The sequence below is a fragment of the Necator americanus genome, chromosome X (genome assembly GCF_031761385.1).
Source record: "Necator americanus strain Aroian chromosome X, whole genome shotgun sequence".
Lineage (NCBI taxonomy): Eukaryota > Metazoa > Nematoda > Chromadorea > Rhabditida > Ancylostomatidae > Necator > Necator americanus.
The window spans coordinates 32,113,164-32,133,483 of NC_087376.1; the positions used below are offsets into that span (position 1 = coordinate 32,113,164).

Here is a 20,320-nt window from a genome sequence, read left to right on the forward strand (position 1 = left end):
AGGATTTGTAGAGATTTCCCGTTACAGATCCTTAATTCAGTATCCTTTCCTATCGTTTTAATAAAGTTTTGTCACTACTTGTTTACTGCTATGTCACTTATTTATTTCTGTTATTTATTTTCTTCTTCTGGTGTGGTGAAGTTGAATTTCCGTTTGATCTTAGATATACGAGTTGAATTCGACGAAAATAGTCTCGAACGTTCGCGTGACGCCTTCAAATTTATGCTTTTTTCTTCTGGAATCGTCTAACATTTTTTTTTCAACGAATCCTTATTTTAGGTTTGTCGAATTTGTGTAGAAATTTTTCACGTATTTTTTTTTCGAAAGTTTAGCCTAATTAATTGCATATGTTGCAGCAGTTGTGTGTGTGTTGTTAAAAATAGATTTTATATTTTGCCAGCATAGGCGGGGGCAACCATTCGGCATGTTATTCAGCATTGCAGCACACTCCTTTAGCGGGTATCCGCCACGAATACGCTCTGAAAGGGGGTTGGCACCGAGCGACCAAAAGATATTTTTGCAGTTGGTGTGTGTGTGTATGTGTGTGTGTGACGATTATCCTCTGTTTCAATAATTAAACTTTTAAATAAAGCTATTTTTCAAACCTAAACATCCATTTACATTTTTTTTTACAATTTCATTACGTCATCAGTGAAATATTTCACTAAAATTCACTCCATCATTTTTTTTCCCACCATCATCTATCATCAATTTAACATATTGTAGTCTTTAACAAAAACATTGTAACAATTGAAGGGAAATTTTTTTCCCCATCTCAATATTCCTGTAGCTTTGATCATACATAACATGCATGGGTCAGCACAAAATCCACAATTGCTCCCCGTGGATTTGTTGAAGCGTTTTCGCTTTTGGCTATGTTGAGACGTATCCAAAGTTCTTCGGAATAACAACTCGAACTTTCTTTCTTGGAAGATTTTATAACTGTTATGTACTATTTTCACTGTTTTAATCAGAATGTGTAGGTCTACTGTATTTATCATACGTTTTCAAAACACCTACGTGCTCTCGTTAGCAGCTGATTATTTTCGAATCACTTTTCTCTCTTCCGTTTAATCTTCTTCGAAACATTCTGCATCTACAAACTACCAACTGTTCATCTCTTTTTTTTTCTTCCAGAAAAAGCAATGTCCATACTGCGGGCTGAACTATCGACTTGTTATACACTGTCACAGAATAATCAATCTTTCAACGATAAGTCAGTTTAGTGATCATCTGTTTTAGTTCCCTTATCAATTTCAGATCCTGAAAAATAGCCGAATTTTTTCTTTCAGCGGTTGCTCAGTAAGTTTCGATAAATCGCTTTGTTGGTTAAAAGCCGAATATGGGGCAAGAGTGGAAAGATTATGTCCATTCATTTATTGTCCATCAGTTCCTGGATGTGAAGAAATAGCAAGTGAGTTTCAAAATTTTAAATAATTGATAAATGTTTTCCTAAGCAACATTTTTTAAATAGTTGTAAGTAATCGTGTCGCCCTCGAATAAACTCAATTTGTCGTGAAGAATTCTTGGGAAGCTGCATGGTCTTAGATTTCTTGGAATAAGATCCTAAAAGAGTACACAGTTCTGGATTGTAAGTTTATGGATGTTCATGGATTACATTTCTGTATGAAGTGATATCACTCAATAAAAAATGCGATGTTTTGAGTAAAAGATGTTTAAAAAAATCTAAGTACATCACTTAAAGAAAGGTGAGAAATCATTTCTATTCTACTTTCACTCGCGTTAAGGAAGTTCGTATACGCATACGTCGGGGGGTCGACAAATTTATCCATTCGTCCGTAAACAATTGTAAGTAATCGTGTTGCCCTCGAATAAACTCAATTTGTCGTGAAGAATTGTTAGCATGCTGGATGATCTTCGATTTCTTGGAATTAAATCCATAAATCAGTAGTTCTTTTAGGTCAACATCTATTTTTTCTGTTGTGTTTTCGAACGGAAATAGACAAAGTTGAAAGTCGTTGTTTATTTTATTTTATTGATGATTTCTATTGGGATTAACACTAAAGTTTTAAGTAGGATTTTTAGCATCCCTAGACATCCGCAAAGTGATATTTTTCCATTCTGAACTCTAAATCACAAAAACAAAGAAATAGATAAAAAGTTGAAAGTCACTGTTTATTTTATTTTATTGATGATTTCTATTGGGATTAATACTAAAGTTTTAAATGGGATTAATAAGACAACGATTTGATTCATTTTTTATCCATGTATAGAATTTTTTTTCATGGATATAATGAAACAGAGTTCTTTGAATCCATGTGTGGTTAATTATTTCAATGCGATATCGATCATTTACTTATTCATGACTAGTGCAAATAAGCTTCTTTCATTTATTTAATTTGTCCTCTACACGTCACATCTTTTCTTTCCTTTGAAATTCCAGTATATAATGAATATTTGGAGATGAATAGAGCATATGCTTATCCGAGAAATCTTAATTGCATTGTAAAACTCCATGAAATGAAACGATTCTATTCGTATATATGTAGTGTTTAGAAATTGTTAGTTAGTCAAAGGAGCCGAGGGATACGCTGAGCAAAGTAGCGCTGGGCGGAATCCTTCCGGCTACGCTCCACTCGACACATTTTGTGCTTTGTGGAAAAGGAGGCTCTGGAGAGGAGTGTCTAGAGTCTAGACATATGCATCGAATGAGGACGAATACATTCCTTAGGGTGTAGTTACGCTTTAAATATGTACAAAGCGGGATATCCGTAAATTATAAAGACTTACGTCCTAATCTTGACAAATATTATGTTTTCCGTATGTTTCGTGGATTCGGTTGACTTCAAACTAAATTTTTTTTCCTTCACTCAACTGACTGACTACTCGCCGGTATTTCTCTTTGTATCTGAAATCCGAGAGAAAGCGAAGAACATTTATCAGGCAAGGCGCCACTGGATTTTTATGCAATGCTGGAATTTCAAAGAGAGAGAGAGAGGAGCCGACGGAGAGAGAGAGCGGAACTAATTTTAAAGAAAAAAAATCCACTAATAACATCCTAGAATAAATAAATTCTATTCAGATAGTCATATGGTTAGTCGAGTATGTGGAATGAATGGTGAATGGAATGATTCGAATTATAGTCAATGTATTGAGGTTATCGATGATTATAGGCACTGTATACAAGCATACTGTAACAAGGTAAGTGTATTTTTTTTTTCTGTGATGATCATTTAGTGATTTGCTATCACCCCTTCCCCTCTCCCTCGCTTCACATTTTGTTTGATTTTTTCAACATCAATTTTATTTCGATTCATTAAGTCACAACCATCTCATGGGACCCTTTTGTTTTGTTCATGCATGCGAGAATTTCCTTTCCGTCTGCGTGTAATTTGCTGGATGTTGAATACGCGGCGCTTCGGGCCCAATAAAAGCAAATGCTAACTTCAACAACTGGGTGTTGTTCACTTCTCGTCACTTCTTTGTAACCGGGGGGAGGGGGAGGATTGTGTTAGAATTTCTGGCTACATCAATTCCACTTCTTTCCAAACTTTTTTTCGGATTTTTTCGTTCAAATATGCTAATTTTTCTTTGGAAAAAAATGTACAATGTTACGAATAAATAAAATATTAATATAATAACAATGACATAAAAGAATAACATAATTTTATCATATTATTATCATATCATATGATTGTCATAGATTTCTTTTCGGGACCACAGATCTCATTCGATAAAATCATTCAAATTGCTTGTTTAGAAATGCGAGTTTATTTAAAAATTTCATCTTTTTTTTTATTTAGTGTCCGAATTTACTTCATGATCTTGTCATCTACGTGTCATTAATTCTCTCGATTCTTTCCGTTACACTTCTAGTCATCGCTATATTACTTTTTTCTATATTCGATTCGATCCAGGTAAGTGCATACGCCCACGTTTATTTTTTTTTTCTACATTAAAGTGAACTTATACGGTGACTCAATTAAACGTTCCTATCCATGCCCCCGTATCTATATGAGAAAATGGATAGAATTATTTAAAAGTTAATTAAAAGGAAAAAAATTGACATTTATCCTTTTCATTATTGAGAATAAAATGTCATATTCGTCACTTGAAACTCTTCGCCGAGTTTTCTAAAATGAAAACGGGGAAACGTTTTTTTTCTGGCCTTTAAAAAAGTTGTATAAAAATTAAAATGAACTAAAAAATATTGTGTTTAACTAATAAAAATAGTAAAATATTTTAGTGTCAACGCTTGTCAATCCACAAAAACCTCGCAACTGCTTTCGTCTTTCGATTCGCTGTATTTGCTATTTGGACAATTGTGCAATCAACAAATCTTTTCAAGGATTGTACCACATTTGTTCCACAAAATTTATGGGATTATGTACGTATATAAATTCTACACAATTAAAGAATTATGTACAAGTTATAATGAAATAAATTTTTCAGGAATGGATCTGCAAAGCAATTCTTTGGTTTGTGTTATATTTCCAGGTAAAAAGAAAAACTGAATTCTCTGAATTTTTATAAATTCAAAAGGCTGAACCTTATACATCTTTCAAAATACAATAAATTATGTAGCGAATTTCATGTAATTGTGGAAGACGGATCTTTCCAGAAGAAAATATCAGTAGTGTTCAATTGAGATTGTGGGCTCACGTGTAATTTTTTTTTTGTTCAAACAAGTTTGAGCGAAGATTTTTTGTTTAATTTATCCTTTGTTGCTCAATGCATTATCTTTCTGGATTTCAAAGTTTTGTACAGTATTTTTAGAGCATCTACTGAGAACTTTATGTCAATCATTAGGTTTACACTTGTACTCGGGAACGACTGAAAAAAGCGATGGGAATTTTTTTTTGGATATGACAGATGATCTGTCGAACAGGCTGTATTCTTTCTTCGATGAAACATATTTTGTCTTCTTTCACGGTTTTTTTTTTCGCTTTCTAGGAATAACTCTTATACTTTTAGCTTTATTCTCTTTTTTCATTGGAATTTTTAAGTTTTTAGTTTGAATAATGTAAATCTAAAATATTTAGGTGGCTTCTGTGATATGGATGTTAATCGAAGGAGCCTATTTATATAGTCGTTTCACAATTTTTGCTATGCGTCATAGTGATGCTCCATGGTTTTTGTACATGCTTTGTGGATGGGGTAAGTTTTTGAATTTCCGGAGAAATTCATCCGAGTAATTTCGATTATCTTTACAACCATCGGCCCAGTTCTTCCCATTAGTTTTTGATTCATTTGGTCCTCCGCTTAAAAGGATGGTGCTTTTGCCATTCGTGGCCATCCTGATGACGTAAAAATTCAATTAAAAGTTGGGAAAAAGATTCTCTCTATATCGAGGCGAGAAAAAAATAAAACGTTCAAAATATTTGGATATTTTTTTGGAAAATGTCAGGAAATTGCTTTCCATTCGTTTCGCAACTCGTAGTGTTGCCGCCACCATGATTTGATTTTCGTTACGGGCTCTCACGTGTTAGACTCCCATCCTAAAAGAGCTACGAGCCACACATCAAACTAAATTTACGATTGGTGAAGATGTGTACGTAACCAGAAAAGGTGAAGGTCCCAAGCAGAATAAATTTGGACACAAAAACAACGTGTTGTCATTGTTAAAAATTCAGAATTATCCATTAAAATAGGATATTTTTTTCAGGTGTTCCACTAATTGTTGTAATTTGTTGGACGATAGTACATGAATATAAATCAAGGCAACAAAATTCATTTTGTTGGGTTCCATATGCTCAAGGAAATCACCTGGTAATATTGTCTGGAACGATTGGTTTTGCACTTATTGTAAGTTTTTTTTGAATTTCTTTTAGATTATAAATGTCAATTTTCTCGATAATAATTCTTGCTTGAATTTTATTAAAGTACGGTAGTTGAATATTTTTCTCTAATCTATGATATTTGTTCGCTACATTAACGACCTTAATAACTTTAACTTTGTGGTTATGTAACACCAATTAATGTAATAGACATTTTAGTAAAATTTCCTTCACTCTCAATCTATTCGTAATGTCTTTTGAAAAAAAAAAATTATTCTTTGCATAATGTGCATATTACATGTAATTTAGATGAATTTTATATTTCTGCTCGGCATTGTTGTTATCCTTGTGCAAAAAATACGAGCAGAAAATTCGGCTGAATCAAAGAAAATATGGTAAGAATTGTCTCTTGAGAGATTTTACTTTATTTATTATTTATTTTCTTCTCGGTGTACATCAGAAAAACCTCTTTTTTCCCCTAGGCGTACGATAAAAGCAACGTTGTTACTGGTCCCATTGCTTGGCATCTCAAATATTCCACTATTTTACGAACCCGATCGACCTGGTCCAGCGTATATGCTGGGATCTGCTGTGTTCCAGAATTCGCAGGTGTTTAATTCTGGAATGTAATCTTTCAAAAACTCGTCGAAAATTGTGGTTGTATGTGTTTTCGCACTGAGGCATTGTTCTGCTTGAATTATTTGATATTTGATTCTTTTCATCTCTTTCTTAACCGAATTGGACCAAGAAAAACTTAACGGAAATCCAATTATGCAATTAACAACAAAATGGCATTCATAATGCCTATTTGAAAGATTAAGTGAAAGTGTTGTGGTTATAATCCAGAGATTACCGAAAAGGATCAATTTTTGACGGGCATCACTATGCGGAATCGGGAAGATGAATTTATCGTCAGGGACTGAAACGGATGGATTCCCTCAGTGCGAAAGCAGCATCTATCATAAAAGCACAACAAATCTTTCTTTTCTGCCCACAAATATGCAACGTTTATTTTTCTATTCTCAGGGAATTTTCATTGCTGTACTGTACTGTTTTCTAAATAGCGAAGTACAAAATGCAGTGAAAAGGCAATTATCAAAAGTGCCGATAGCATTTTTCAAGTAAGTTTAAGGATATTTTAGATTTTTTCCTAACGTTAGCTCTATAACAGATTGATATAGAGCTTTTTTTGCGATTTTATTAGGAATCAAATGAAAATTTTGTTTTATTTTTGTAGGCCAAGGCCAAGATTCGAAACCGAACGAACATATGTACCGGAAATTAGAAATATTACTAAACATGGTATGGCAATGGAAGAATTAAATGGTACAAAAAAACTCCCACAAGAAACAACACCTCTGAATCAGGTTAGCTATTAATGTTTACATTAAAAATCTTGTTTACATAAAAACTATTCATTGTGAAGTTGTTTACGGTAGAATGATATTGTTTGCTGTGAAGAAGAGCCTGTAGAAATGCAGTCATTGTAAAAGAAAAACGAAAGACATTCTTCGTGGATTCGTTTTATGAAAAAATTTAGAATTAGAAAAATAAGAATTACAAGAATTGAAAGAAAGAAAAAGTCCATCCAGGAAGCTTACGGAAATTTGTAGCTTAAAGAATGCATTTGACGACATTCATTTATCCACATAGGAAGGAAGTAAGAGTCTAGAATTAGAGAGGAAAGCCTTACTTATTAAAAAAAATTATATTCTTACAAGTGCAAGCAAATTTCTCTACATTTAAGGTGGTTCCGGAATCGCAAATCTTCTCCGTATCCACGGCGCCAAGTTCTCGTTCACCGGATGAGGCCGATTAAATCCCCCCCAACGAATTTAGTCGAATGAATGCCTTTCTTCTATGTATTCCTTAATTTTTCCCCCGGCTATAGTACACTCTAGGATGTGCCCGAATCCTTGTCAGCGTTTATGTGAGAATCGAATTTGGTTTTTTGTGATTTTTTTTGGTAGTTTTCTACGGGTTTCACCATGCCGAATGATGTTTGTAGCGTTTGATATTGGTGAATATATATTTTTTTTTTACAATTCAACTCATGTTATTCATACGTATACTAGTCGTTTCTGGATTGTTCGACATGTGATCTCCTACTGAAAACTCTTTATTTGACGCGTATGGTATGCAATTTCATGAAGCTATTTATACAATTTTTTTTCTCTCATTATGAACGAAGCGATATAGTCGACATAGTAGCACAAGCGTGTTATCCATAAAATTTCTGCAGGATTTTTTTTGTTTCTTGCTGTATATTAGACAGTAAGACATGAGAAATATAACAGGAAATCTATCAGGATTTACAACAGCAACAAAAAAAAGCACCCAAAACCGAATGAGCAATTTTATGTTTCATCCTGATGCAGGATTTTTCTTTTTTTTTACAATTGATGACATGGTGATGTGACGAATAGTTGACATGTGGAAGATTGTGGTGGTTGTTCCGGTGGAATTGTTGATATCCCAAAATTATAGTTTGTTGTACAATCGTAACGATAATTTGTATCGAAACAATAGCCATTTGAGGAGAATTGATCGTATCGGGATTTTTCCTGAAATAGAACTCATTAGAGAAGGAAGTTTAGGGAAAATTCTTCTCGGATTCATCCAACAATTTCTCCGCTTTCAAACCTCGTTTCAATCATTCGTTCCCGCTCATTTTTCGTTTAGAATGAGCAGAAAAAAATGTTGCTGAGTTCCGTCCGAGTCAAGTAATCCGTTATGCTAAAGGGCAGAGTCCGAGACGGTTTTTTTTCAGTGTATTTAAGATGAATGCACAGCAACTCGGCTACTCTGAGAAAAGGTTTTCACATACATACTCGACCATTTAATATTCAAGGGAACTGTTCAAGGATAATGTGCACATTTTTAGCATTGTGAATTAATTTCTGGATAGCAAAAAGCTAATCCTTAGATATCTGGAACAGTTGTAATGAGAAAAAAAGTGCTTTTCAAATCTCCGGAAATATCTTTACCAACAATCAAATACACCCATATGGGTATCGTAAACAAAAAGGGCATTCTTTATTGTTAGCAATCACTTAATGCACTTTATTCAGTAACGTTAGAACTCAAAACAGTAGAGGATAAGAAATAGCGGTGGATGAGGAAGAAAATTCCGGGAGAACGTTTCTTAAGTCAAACTCAATACCATTTTTAAAAAAAAACGAGGTTTTCCTCCAATTAACTCACCTTTTCTCTCATCTCCTTACGTCTCCACTTTGCTCGCCGATTCTGGAACCAGACCTAGAATTGTAAAAGATTTAGGAGAGCGGAATTGTTACCTTCATAATCATATTCTTTAATTTTTTCCATGAAAAAATCCGTTGAGAGTTTTCTTAAAGAGAATTCTGGTTCTTCAACATTTTACCAGGCTCTTGGTTTCCAGAATAATCCATTCAAGCAAAAAAGAAATGGCTGAGTAGAAAAAAAAAAACGGATTCAGCAGTAATTGGATTTATTCGCATCCTTTTCCAATATTTCAACAGCTAAACCTTGTAACAAGCAAAAAACAATGATTTCACCAATAATAGGGAAGGAAGTAAGGAAATGCTGGTATCGATTAGCTTCTATAAAACAATTATATGAGAATAAAACATTCAATATAGGCACGGAACTATTTTTTTTAATAAAATTCTCCAAGTTTCTGCTTCCTCACTTAATTTAACGTTTGTTTTTAAGTTGATTCGTCAATAAAATCAGCTTCCGACGTGTCGGTCGGGAAGCGTTCGCAACACCACCAATTGTTGTGCGATTCATCCAGCCGTTAATCTCGACTCACGTCCTGGACATCTGGCCAATATACCGTACTCCTATGCACATGTCAACCGCTCAACACCACCTACACTTTCTTGCATCGTTGAATCCGGGAATTCTAATTTATAAAACTTACTGAATTAGTTAAGATGTACTTGGAACGACGTGGATAAAGTTAAATCCGTCAAGTACACTGTTCTTAGTGCTAACAAGAAGGAATTAAAACGAGAATCCCTTAGTAAAAGAAATTCCAAGTAGAAGAGATTTGTTCAAAAAGGATAAAAATATTGGCGCTGAACTGTCCTCAGAATTCATGAAGAAGAAAAAAAAGAGAGTGTGAGGATATCAGGATGAGGTTGTTTGCATATGAACATCTAACTTGAACATGACCCACCGTAATCCTATCTTCCGGTATGTCCAGTTTCTCTGCCATACCTTTTTTAGCGGTTTGATCAGGATAATGAGATTCTTGGAACGCCTCTTCGAGTAAAAGCGATTGAGCCTCGGTGAAATTCGTTCGAAATCTTCGTTTTAACGCAGAATTAGGGGATTCTGAAAACATAATCAGGTATTGCCTGGAAATTTACGATTTTCAAAAAGTTCAGGGGGGAAAATAGCATGTATTCTGGGTAAATACTGGAAAATTTTCGAAGGCTTTTCGTTAACTTTTGGAATAAACCAGAATTACGAGGAAAAATGTGGAAGATTGCTATCACCAGTAATCCTTAAAGAGAATTAGAATCCATGAGAATTCTGATTTTTGAAATTATGATCTCGTCAATAATTAATAAATGTTTAAGTGGTGGTAAAGAGTTTATAAATACGTAAGTAAAGTGGTTTAGGTGAAAATTACGGTGGAATTCGATCCTAAATAATAACATTCATTCCTCTGCAATAAATAGCCTGAATAAAAAATTACAGAATTCTCAGTTTTTTCTACAAGGACAAGGGCAAGCAATAGTGCAACATTTCTTTGGAAATATGTGGCTTATATTCTTCCTTATTACAATTCCATTTAGGTAAAGGAATAGATCCTCAGAGAAATCCTCAGGGATTTAGACATTTAACCATGTGAATGCTTCAATATTAACTACAGTTTATTTATTTTTACCTAGATTTTTTTAATAGATGGGATAGATCACTATTTTCACACGCGAACTGCTTTTAATGAGCATTAAGTGAAGAAAAGATAGTGTTTCCTGTTTAATAACTTTTTTAAAGTAGGAGTAAATTACCAAAGTATCTTAAAGTTTAAAGTAGAATTAGATTCTCAGATTATCCTAAAGATCTTGAGGATTTTTCAAATATCACTGTGAAAGTTTAACGTTTACTACTAAATACACAATAGCTCATTTCTGGATTATACCAAGAAACAAATAATCTTATAGTGAGTAGAAACTATCTTCCACCTCAATGAAGAGGTTCTGTATCGCTTTAAATGTTGAATTAGAAAAAAAAGAGTGACTGGTGAATAAAGAGTAGTAAGAATGAAAATCCAGAAAAATTACTACTAGATAAATCCTACCACTTCGATCGCATTTACGTTTCAACGATGATGAAGGAGGTTGCCGCCAGTTTGCCGACGTCGCGTCGCACATCTGTATCGGGTTATGGTATACACCCCTCCAAGCAACCACTGACTATCGAGATCCAGACGATCGGGACCGCCTTTCATTTGAAGCCAGGAACAACCTGGCTCCACTCTATCAGGATAGTTTCTATTTCACAAAATTTCCCAATAATTTACAATATTCTTCCGTTATAGTCTAAAAATTCGTGCTAAAAATCATTCAAAAAATGGTTCATCATTTCATGTGAAAAAATCCAGATTTATTCTCGTTGAATATCCTATTGTCGAAATTTTAATGGTTTCATTTAGCAGTTTTCGTCGAAGCTCCTAGCCCATGGCAAAGTACTGTAAAAAAATCTCGAAATAACTTTTATTTCAAATTTGCAGTATGAAAATACTTCAGAGTAACGAAATTTTCCAGGTTTAATTTATTCCATTTTCTTCTACTGTATGTACGTGGTTATCCGCTAAATAGAAATTTCTTGTCACATCCTTGACCGCAATATTACGTTTTTTTTAAAAGAATTTTATTGTTTATATTGGCAAAAGTTTCTACATCATACAGTCTTCTACTTGAAACTACTATGATGTGATGAAAGGAGGAAAAATCAAAAGACACACTACTAAAAATCTTTGCATCCTCCTCCGTTTCTCTCCTTCTATGAATTTTTGAATGATTAAATAAATAATATGTTTTTTCCAGTGTTCTTGATTACTGAGGATTCTTGACAATATTCCCAATATTTCACTTTTATGGATGAAAATCTAAGAAAAAGCTGTTCAGATATATTTTTTCTTTCTTGGACTTCTTTCTTTTTTGGAGTTCCTTCTTTCTTAGACTCTAAAAATCCCACTTCTTGAAAATATCCATGTTGGGTTTCAAGGCCTCTTTATAAGAATCCTCGGAAGTCCACAGAATTTCACGGAACGTCAATGTGTCCGAAATATAAGCGCTAAAATTAGGTAAAATCACCTTGTGTACTTTCACGCCTACTGCGCAAAATTTTTTCAGTCTACTGCATAGAGTTGAAAATAAAATTTTTATAGGGACCATTGGAGAGGAAGTGTCTCTAGTATCCTCGCTTTTCATCAATCCATTTTAGTTTTGAAAGGAATTCAATAGCGCCGATGATCGGTCATTTTTAAACCAGTTGCACGATGATTTTAACAAGTAATTTTTTATTAACATACATAAATACATGACACATGAAAGACATTTAAAGAGCATTAAAAAATAATGGTCCTTTAACATACAAATGAAAATGAAGAGTACATTTTTGCGACTACAATTTCCATAAGTTTTAATATTTCTCTTTCAGCGAGTTCCTTATTGATTCCTTCCTCGAACAGTGCAACTGCAAACACGTACTCGCAGCCGACCTCGTTTGTGTTACTCCTCCCATTCAAATATGTTCGAAAACTTTTCAGGATGTTCATCCATGAATCGGATCGTTTTTCTACTGTTCTGGTCTAAACAAGAAAAATTTGAATGAATGGGAAAGTAATATATATATATATATATATATATATATATATTGACGTTTTATTTTTTTTTTATTTTTCCTAAAGCTGTATTGATCAGTAGTCATAGAACAATAATAAAATTTCTAAAAAGAAATGTATCTTAGTTACTACAAAGGAAAACCTAAAGACTCTACGCATAACGTTTATAGAATTCTTCTCTGGAAAAAGAAGGAATGAGGATTTTTCTTCCTTCTTCTCGTTCTTTTCTGCTTATAACAGTACAAACTATAGCTATTTATACTACTACTGTATACTATAACTATTTATACTCACATCTAGTTCTTATGGTAATTTATCAAATATTACACGGACTGTTATAGACTAAATTTCAAATATTTCACAAAATTGGTAGGAACTTTATTTGATTTCAGATTTTAAATTTCGTGGTTTACTTATTCTTTTTTTCATCAGTACGTTTTCAGTATTTGACTGCCCAGCATTATTTTCTTCCGAAATAATCACAAAAATATAAGGAAAGTATGCAGTTAACATCAGGTACCCCCTAAAGAACTTGATACTCACGTTCTCGGAGATTTATTGCATTTTTTCCGAAAATCCTTCAGGAATAAGATTGAGTTGGAATTGCTAAAACATGTAAATTGGCCACGTTTACCATTTTGTTTTCTCGAAATGCAGGATTGGACATGAAGAGGCGGAAATGGGCGAATAAAATGGTATCTGGCCTCTTTTTCTTTTTTTACAGCAGTTAATTTATGAAAGCAAGAAATTTTATGATAAATAGGCGGTCATTTTTATCTCCTACGCTCATAAACACTCAAAAATTGGGCAAAATTTAGTTAGCTAAAGTTAGTTAAGTTTAGTTGAATTAGTTAAAGTTAGTTAAATTTCAGGAAGCCCTAGTTTTGACTAATTCTTGGTTCTTTCTAAAAGCAGGAAACAGCTGAAAATCCTAAAAGTATAAAATAAAATTTGTTTTTATAAAATATCAAAAGCTAGATGAGAATCTTAAAAATATAAAGATTAATTCAAGGAAAATTATCAGGTCCCACAGCTGAACATGATGACTTTATCTTACCCTGAAGAGATTGTATCGTTTTCCGGATCTTCCCATTAAATCCACAAAACCGCTACATGGCGAACATTTTAGCGGTGATTCAAATTCGTCTCTTATCCAATCTAAACTATATAAAAATTGCAAAATCTCTAAAATGGAGATGTGAAAGGAAGGAATAGCGAAATACCTGGTGTATAAGTTACAGATATGGATTTCGCTGGGATTGTTACTGAATACGCCACCATATCCAGACCCAAACTTAATGGGGACAAAAATTCTTTGAGTTGTGTGGATCTTTTTTCCAGAGTCATTGCTTGAAATAAAAATATTTTTCAGGATATTCCCTTTAGAAGTAGCTGTATCATGGAATCTACCTAGTTGTACATCAGACCACACGGATCCATCGCTCGTATCGATGACTCGGGATAAAATTTTCCGAAATTGTGCTAATTTTTGTGGAGCAGTGATTCGATGAGATTCAAAACAGAGCTCTTGTAGAATGTTTACAGCTTGTCGTCGAAAATACTCCATAGTAATATCACATTTTAAAGTAGATTTCTAAACATAGATATGTTTACGTTTGGAAACAAAATCAATAAAACCTATCCAACATTTAATTTTTACAAATTTTTTAGCTGTCGAATGTGACATGGTCGAAGAATTCAGCGAAACTGAAGAGATTGCAGATCTCATCGATCCTATCGAGATATTCGTTGAACTCCGTGGTCGATCCGGAAAATAGGTATAGCAACCGCTTGAAGCTAGCAATAAATCGGATGTCCGCTGCCACAATGACTGAAATCCTGGTAGAATGTGACGCAGTGAGTTATAATCGTCACGTCGGATAAAATCCTTAAAGTTACCTCAATGAAATATGCAGTTCTTTCCGGATTTTTCATATATCCTCCACCAGTGCTTCTTCTAGTCGAATTACTAGATGAGAATGCGAGTAATTGTTGTGCAATACTTTCTACTGTTTTTTCGATTTCACAAGTATCCCTGGAAATTTCTGGATAACTGCGATTTAAGGAGACACCAAGGATAAGAATGTTCAGAGCTCTGTTTAATTACTGTAATATTCCACTCATCCTGGAGTCGAGAAAAGCATTACGTTAATTATAGTGAGTGAATTATATGAATAGAATGTGCAAACAACAAACAAAAAGCTAGAACTTCCATAGTTATCCAGAATGAGTCGGAGCTTGCGTAGAAAATTTCAGTTTTACAGACAAAAGTGCTATTTTTCAGATTTTTCCTTACTTTTTTCATTTTTTCTTTATAATTTCGTTTCTGTGTTACTCAAAAGTCTATATTATAGAAAAATGAGAAATGGTTACGGATTCACTTCATGACATCATCCGAGAAATGAATTCGATCAAGTTGTACAAGGAAAACAGTGATGGTCCTGATAAGAATGCTATATTTAGCCTCAAAAAGGCAAACAATTTTAAAGTCTCCACAAATATTGGACACCATAACGTCAACATAGTATGGAATGATTGATTTTGTGGATCGAAGCCAGACCTATAAATATTAATAATTCAAAATAGTAACTATACAGTAGAGAAAACCTCACAGTGTAGAGCAACACATTTACCTGGAACAGTTCCTCGCTCTTACTGGACTCATCACTCGAAATTTGTTTCAGAAGAAAATTCAGATCACTATATGATATAGATTTCCACAAAAGGCCTTCATCACTACTTGTGGAAGAAAGCACATCGCCATTTCCAAGAAGTATACATCTGAATATTTCTTCATGGACTACAGTATAGAAATAGTAGTTACGGGACCCAACCTATTACTGCCGAGGGTCCCATGGAGATGTAACGACAACGCATTCAAAACCGGCAGTGTGATTGAGAGTTCAGAATGGAAAAATATCACTTTGCGGATGTCTAGGGATGCTAAAAGTTGCGACAATAATAAATCCTTAGGAATCTGGGAAAATATGAAATTAATTGATATAAATAAGCACAAATAAATCATAAGGTCGGAATAAATTTCCTTGTTAAATAATTTGATCCAAGAGAAACTCAATAAAAAAGCAAAAATGACAGTAACAAAAGCAAATCAGGAAAAAAATGTGTAATTTTCAAGGAAAAAAAAGAAATCCTTCGTTGCTAGATATTTTCATTTTTTACTTGTAATCACTGAACAATTTGAAAAAAAAAACCTTCAAGGACGTTGCCTAGGGAACTTTCTCTAGCACAACAGAACCAATGAACGCAATAAAATTAGTTCTTCCTGGTTTTTGATGAGTGAAAATGAGGAAACCTGCCTTTCACTTTAGTTTCGTCATGGATGCAATGGTTTTCAGAGAGTGACTTCAAAAAATTCCATCCCAACGTCACCGACGAGGGATCCGTGTCAAGCAACTCGAGAAGAGGACCAACATTCACCTCCAGACCAAGTTCCACATAATCCATGAACTGATGTTGTACCTTTTCGCTGCAATTTGTAACCAAATAAGAAGTAACAGTAAGAATTTGAAGGCATCTCTTCGGATAATTGTAAAATCCTTACTTGTCACCGAGGCATATCAGTAAATAATTACTTCTGAGACGACGTAAAAGTATAGTGACCTGCTCAGAGGTCATAGAAAAGATTTTGTCAAGTTGAATAGACTTCTGGGATCGGCAAACAGTTATGATTGGAAGAAATAGACTTGCAATTTCATCATTTGCAACAATTAAAGTATCCTTGAGATCTCTGTCATCTCTGGAAATTGAGGTCCTTTCGTGAGTACACAACGACTCTGTGGATGAGTCAGTGTGTACGCCACTGGATGTGGAAGGTGTGTCGGATGAGAAGAGGATTTCTGAATGAAGTCGTTCCTGGAGGTAGTCGTCGAATCGTTCATCTCCACCGTATGTAATCACTTCGTTTTTATTTGTGACAAGGACATATCCAAACATCGTGGGCAGTTTTTTTTTTCGTAGAGAACTAAAGAAAAATTTTTACAAATTAATAAAGCATAGATATGTAAAGTACAAAAGAGATGACGATGTAGAGACAGACAAAGATAGAATAAAAAGCCCTAAAATGTCCTTCTTAATATTTTCCCATATAGATAGTTTATGAGGCAACAAATCCTCCTATTTCGACTCAATGTGTGGATCTACATAGTTGCCTCCTTTAAGGTTTTTTGGATTGGATCTCTGATAAAAAGTGCAGATTATTTCTGACAAATGTTATCTGCCAGCGTAAATAAATCAGAAATAGAACGGGAGGTGAACTAGTACGGTTACAATCGTCGAAAGCTGACAAGAAGACAGAAAATTTGGAAGCAATTAGAATCCTAGCGAACGATCCCTTAACGTCCTGAATCCTCGAAAGGATATCACATGGATTGCTTGGACTCTATTTTGGTTATGGAAATTTTCTATTTAATGACTGTTCAAAGGGAACAATCCTAGACAAAAAAATACTGGAGATGGCCATTTTCATCCATCCCATTCGAAAATAGCAATTTTTCTTGAAGCAAAAAAAAAATTAACAACATTATCAAGTTATTGCAACCATACCTTTTACGATTATTCCAGAACCAACCCCACGTAGAAAAATTTTTTACTTCTTGTAAAACTTTTCAAATTTGACAAATCTTCCTCACTCGACTTCTGTTCAAAAACAACAACTGCGTTTTGATAAGGGGAAATAGTGGTGGAAAACAGTAGCAGTGGAGAATTCTGGATCTTCCCGACAAATAAGGGGGTGGAAGATTTGAAACCACCTTTGTTTAAGAGCAATTTAGTGCAGTGAACAGCGGTAAATGTCTATGTAGTTCTGAGTAGATGAGTAAGGAAGAAAATAATTAGTTTGTATTATTTTACTGTAACGTTTGAAAAGATGAAGGAAAAAATAGAGGAGCGCCAAAATATACTTCATCTGAATCACATTTTTCATGTAGAAATTGCTCTCGTCCAAGTTAAGTGAAGGAACATTCAGAGAATTTTGGGAATTCTGCTACTATCGATGAAAATAATTTGGTATCTCCAAAAGAAAAGCATTACAGAGGATTTCTATAGCTATTTTAGGTTGAAAAGAAGTTTTTTATTAGTATTGCTTTAAGAGTACACGTATATAAGTGTTTTTCGTATGCTCGAATTTTTATATTCTTTTTGTTTATAAAGTATTTCTAATAAATATTTTGGTAATAAGGCCATAAAGAAAGCAATTTATGTTTTTGATTTTTAGCTAGTTGTCAGTGAAAAACTACAGCAATAAAAGAGAAAGTCATAACGATGTCAAAGAAAAAAAAGGGGTATTAAAAGAGAAGCAAAGAACGAGAGGGAGAGAGAAAAAAAAGATTACGTATACGCAAAGCGTTACTACTTGCGCCTCGTACAACAGTAGTGAGAATCGTCCGGCGAGCCTTGATATGTGGCTGGGGGTAAGCACCTGATAAGGAAACCACATATCTTAAGGGTCATAAGACATTTGTTCCCTGTTTTTATGACGCTTATGACATAATCTCGTACGATCGTTAAATGCACTCTTTCAAATTTCAAACGTTAAAATATGGATCTATGATTTTTTTTTCACTCGTCAAATGAACATAAATCAAATAACTGAGAAAAAAATTAATAAAAGAAAATTAAATATTTCGGAAATAATTGAATTTCATTAGAAATATTTATTTTATCATTCACAATCCATCACCTAGAACAAATTTCCCAATTTTCAAGTTGATATTAGATGAAAAAATAAATAATTCCCATTTATAAAATTAATTTCTCTGTTCCCTCACGTTTATCAAGAACGGGGAATCTAAAAAAACCATTAAAATAATGTAATCTCTAATACTTCATTGCGTTTCTCCAATCTTTCCATCAGTTTATTGATTATCCTTCATGGATTCACTTTGTCCCATCATCTTTGTTGGTGGTCTTCGATTGAACGGGTAGATCAAAAACATCAATCCGGCTATGTTATTTCATCGTTGATCTGTCTTCCTCTTCTGGATATCGACGTTTACATATTCCCAGTTACACTACTAATACCATGTTGTTAGAATAACTGGACAAAGGTTTATCAAAAACACCTTCCCTCAAAAAAAAAAAAACAATCGTCGTCAATGAGAGTTGAGGGACCCTTACAAACATGAGGGAAAAAATTACAATTTTTTATATTCATTACTGCAACTTTGTGGAATCGTTCATAAAGTCGGTGGTACCATGAACCGATTCCATTAATCATACAACTTGGATATCTTTTTATCCAGCAACGCCTATCGATTACCTATCGAAGCAAGGGGGGCGAATTTTGATCTACTTGACTAGGTGATCCTGGTTGGTGGCCGAAATAGTGCTGAGTTCCGGTTGCCTGACTCTTCCCGCAGTCACTTTATTTAATACTTATTATTATTTTATTTATTATTATTATTTATTGTTTAGAGACAACACATTTTTGAGATGCTCTTATCGTGCGAATGACCTGCCGTCCTTTCAGTTCCTGCACAAACATTCAATGATTTATTTGGAAAATGTCTGGTATTATTCGAAAAGTACGGATTGGTCAAACTGGAAGCTATTTCCCCTTTTTGATCGCGTGGATATGTCTGTTTACATCGATTACTTTCAGTATATTCCAGCACAAAAAGAGCGAGTAATCAATTGTGCATTGATTACCCATTCCTTTTGTCCTAGAACAAATTGAAATCCACGAAAATCTTAGTGTATGTGGTTTTTCCTCATTCTCAACTTTATAGAATGTGAAAAATTCAAATTTTCACTTTTATTTTTTGTGAACCGTGAGAGATAGCGAATAGAAACTACTGTAAATTTCGTTGTATTGGAATTCGTAGTGAGTAGAGTTTAAAATGAGGAGGAGAATAAGGTGAATTCCTTTGAAAAGCACAAAATATTACTACAGGAGGAAAAATTCCTGTGATTTCCGTAATTTTAGAATTTTGCTGGCTAAAATAATTTTAGATAGTGCTGGTGATCATGTGAGGCAAATGAGGTCTGGTAACTAACTGTTCACAGTACATTAAAATCCATGACTATTCTCAGGTAATTTAATAGGTAAACACGTGTTATCGCCACCCACAACTGAGTCCGATAAGGCCAGAAAACATCGTGACTTCACTTGGATGGACCGATACACAGTAGAAGTTGCAAACTAATAGATAATAAGAGGGTAATATGACCTCTTTACTGTTATAAATGATCAAAAATCTACCATAAAATTTCCAACGAATTTTCCGAAATCATATATGGTTGTAACTTTCTGTATCTTTACTCCCGAATAAAAATCGTGGAATTTTTTGGCGACGTTTTTCACTTATCCGACATAGTAAAGTATTCTAACTTTTACAAAACTGAACTATGTAATATCCGCTGGAACACTGAACTACGTAAACAACAAACGTAAACAGTTAATTAGAAATCCTCACCTTATATTTCACCCAACACTTAATTTACATTATTTCAAATAAAAAAACTTTCAAATAAAAAAGTGAATACCTCAAATACCTCGAATGGAAGTGAAAATACCTTGAATTAAGAGAACTAGAACCAGAAAACGAATCCTTGGGTGTCGTTAAAGAACCCCATATGGAAATTGGGAGAGCAAGAGAGAAAGAGAAAGAGAGAGAAAGAAAAGAATAGAATAGAATTAAAAATGAGGAGGGGAATAAGGTAAGTTCCTGTGAAACGCATGAAACCTTACTACAAGAGGAAAAATTTGTATGATTTCCGTAAT

The 20,320-nt window shown here is 33.9% G+C and overlaps 3 protein-coding genes across 5 annotated transcripts; 1 reads left to right on the top strand and 2 right to left on the bottom strand.

Annotated features, from left to right (window-relative positions):
- Window positions 1–1,145: 1,145 nt before the first annotated feature.
- On the top strand, window positions 1,146–7,557 carry RB195_026108 (uncharacterized protein; the record flags this gene model as incomplete). The annotated part of the gene is made up of 13 exons (XM_064214521.1): window positions 1,146–1,216; window positions 1,293–1,414; window positions 3,044–3,162; window positions 3,765–3,878; window positions 4,208–4,348; window positions 4,414–4,458; window positions 5,004–5,118; window positions 5,627–5,766; window positions 6,048–6,133; window positions 6,221–6,347; window positions 6,765–6,859; window positions 6,976–7,105; window positions 7,486–7,557. The coding sequence occupies 13 exons, from the start codon at window positions 1,146–1,148 to the stop codon at window positions 7,555–7,557; spliced, it is 1,377 nt and encodes a 458-aa protein (XP_064070402.1).
- Window positions 7,558–8,131: 574 nt separating this feature from the next.
- Window positions 8,132–11,104, bottom strand: RB195_026109 (uncharacterized protein; the record flags this gene model as incomplete). Its single annotated transcript, XM_013437459.2, has 4 exons — window positions 8,132–8,302; window positions 8,943–8,996; window positions 9,901–10,058; window positions 11,032–11,104. 4 exons carry the CDS (start codon window positions 11,102–11,104, stop codon window positions 8,132–8,134), a joined length of 456 nt encoding a protein of 151 aa, XP_013292913.2.
- Window positions 11,105–11,917: 813 nt separating this feature from the next.
- Window positions 11,918–16,533, bottom strand: RB195_026110 (uncharacterized protein; the record flags this gene model as incomplete). 3 transcript variants are annotated; one of them, XM_064214523.1, is made up of 12 exons in its annotated part: window positions 11,918–12,029; window positions 12,446–12,546; window positions 13,637–13,737; window positions 13,803–13,928; window positions 13,990–14,173; window positions 14,240–14,410; window positions 14,479–14,614; window positions 14,961–15,139; window positions 15,213–15,360; window positions 15,414–15,522; window positions 15,897–16,066; window positions 16,142–16,533. In XM_064214523.1, the coding sequence occupies 12 exons, from the start codon at window positions 16,531–16,533 to the stop codon at window positions 11,918–11,920; spliced, it is 1,929 nt and encodes a 642-aa protein (XP_064070403.1). The 3 variants fall into 3 exon arrangements, with proteins under 3 accessions (XP_064070403.1, XP_064070404.1, XP_064070405.1); XM_064214522.1 differs by lacking the exon at window positions 11,918–12,029 and having other exon boundaries at window positions 12,322–12,546; XM_064214524.1 differs by lacking the exons at window positions 11,918–12,029; window positions 12,446–12,546; window positions 13,637–13,737; window positions 13,803–13,928; window positions 13,990–14,173 and having other exon boundaries at window positions 14,377–14,418.
- Window positions 16,534–20,320: the final 3,787 nt, after the last annotated feature.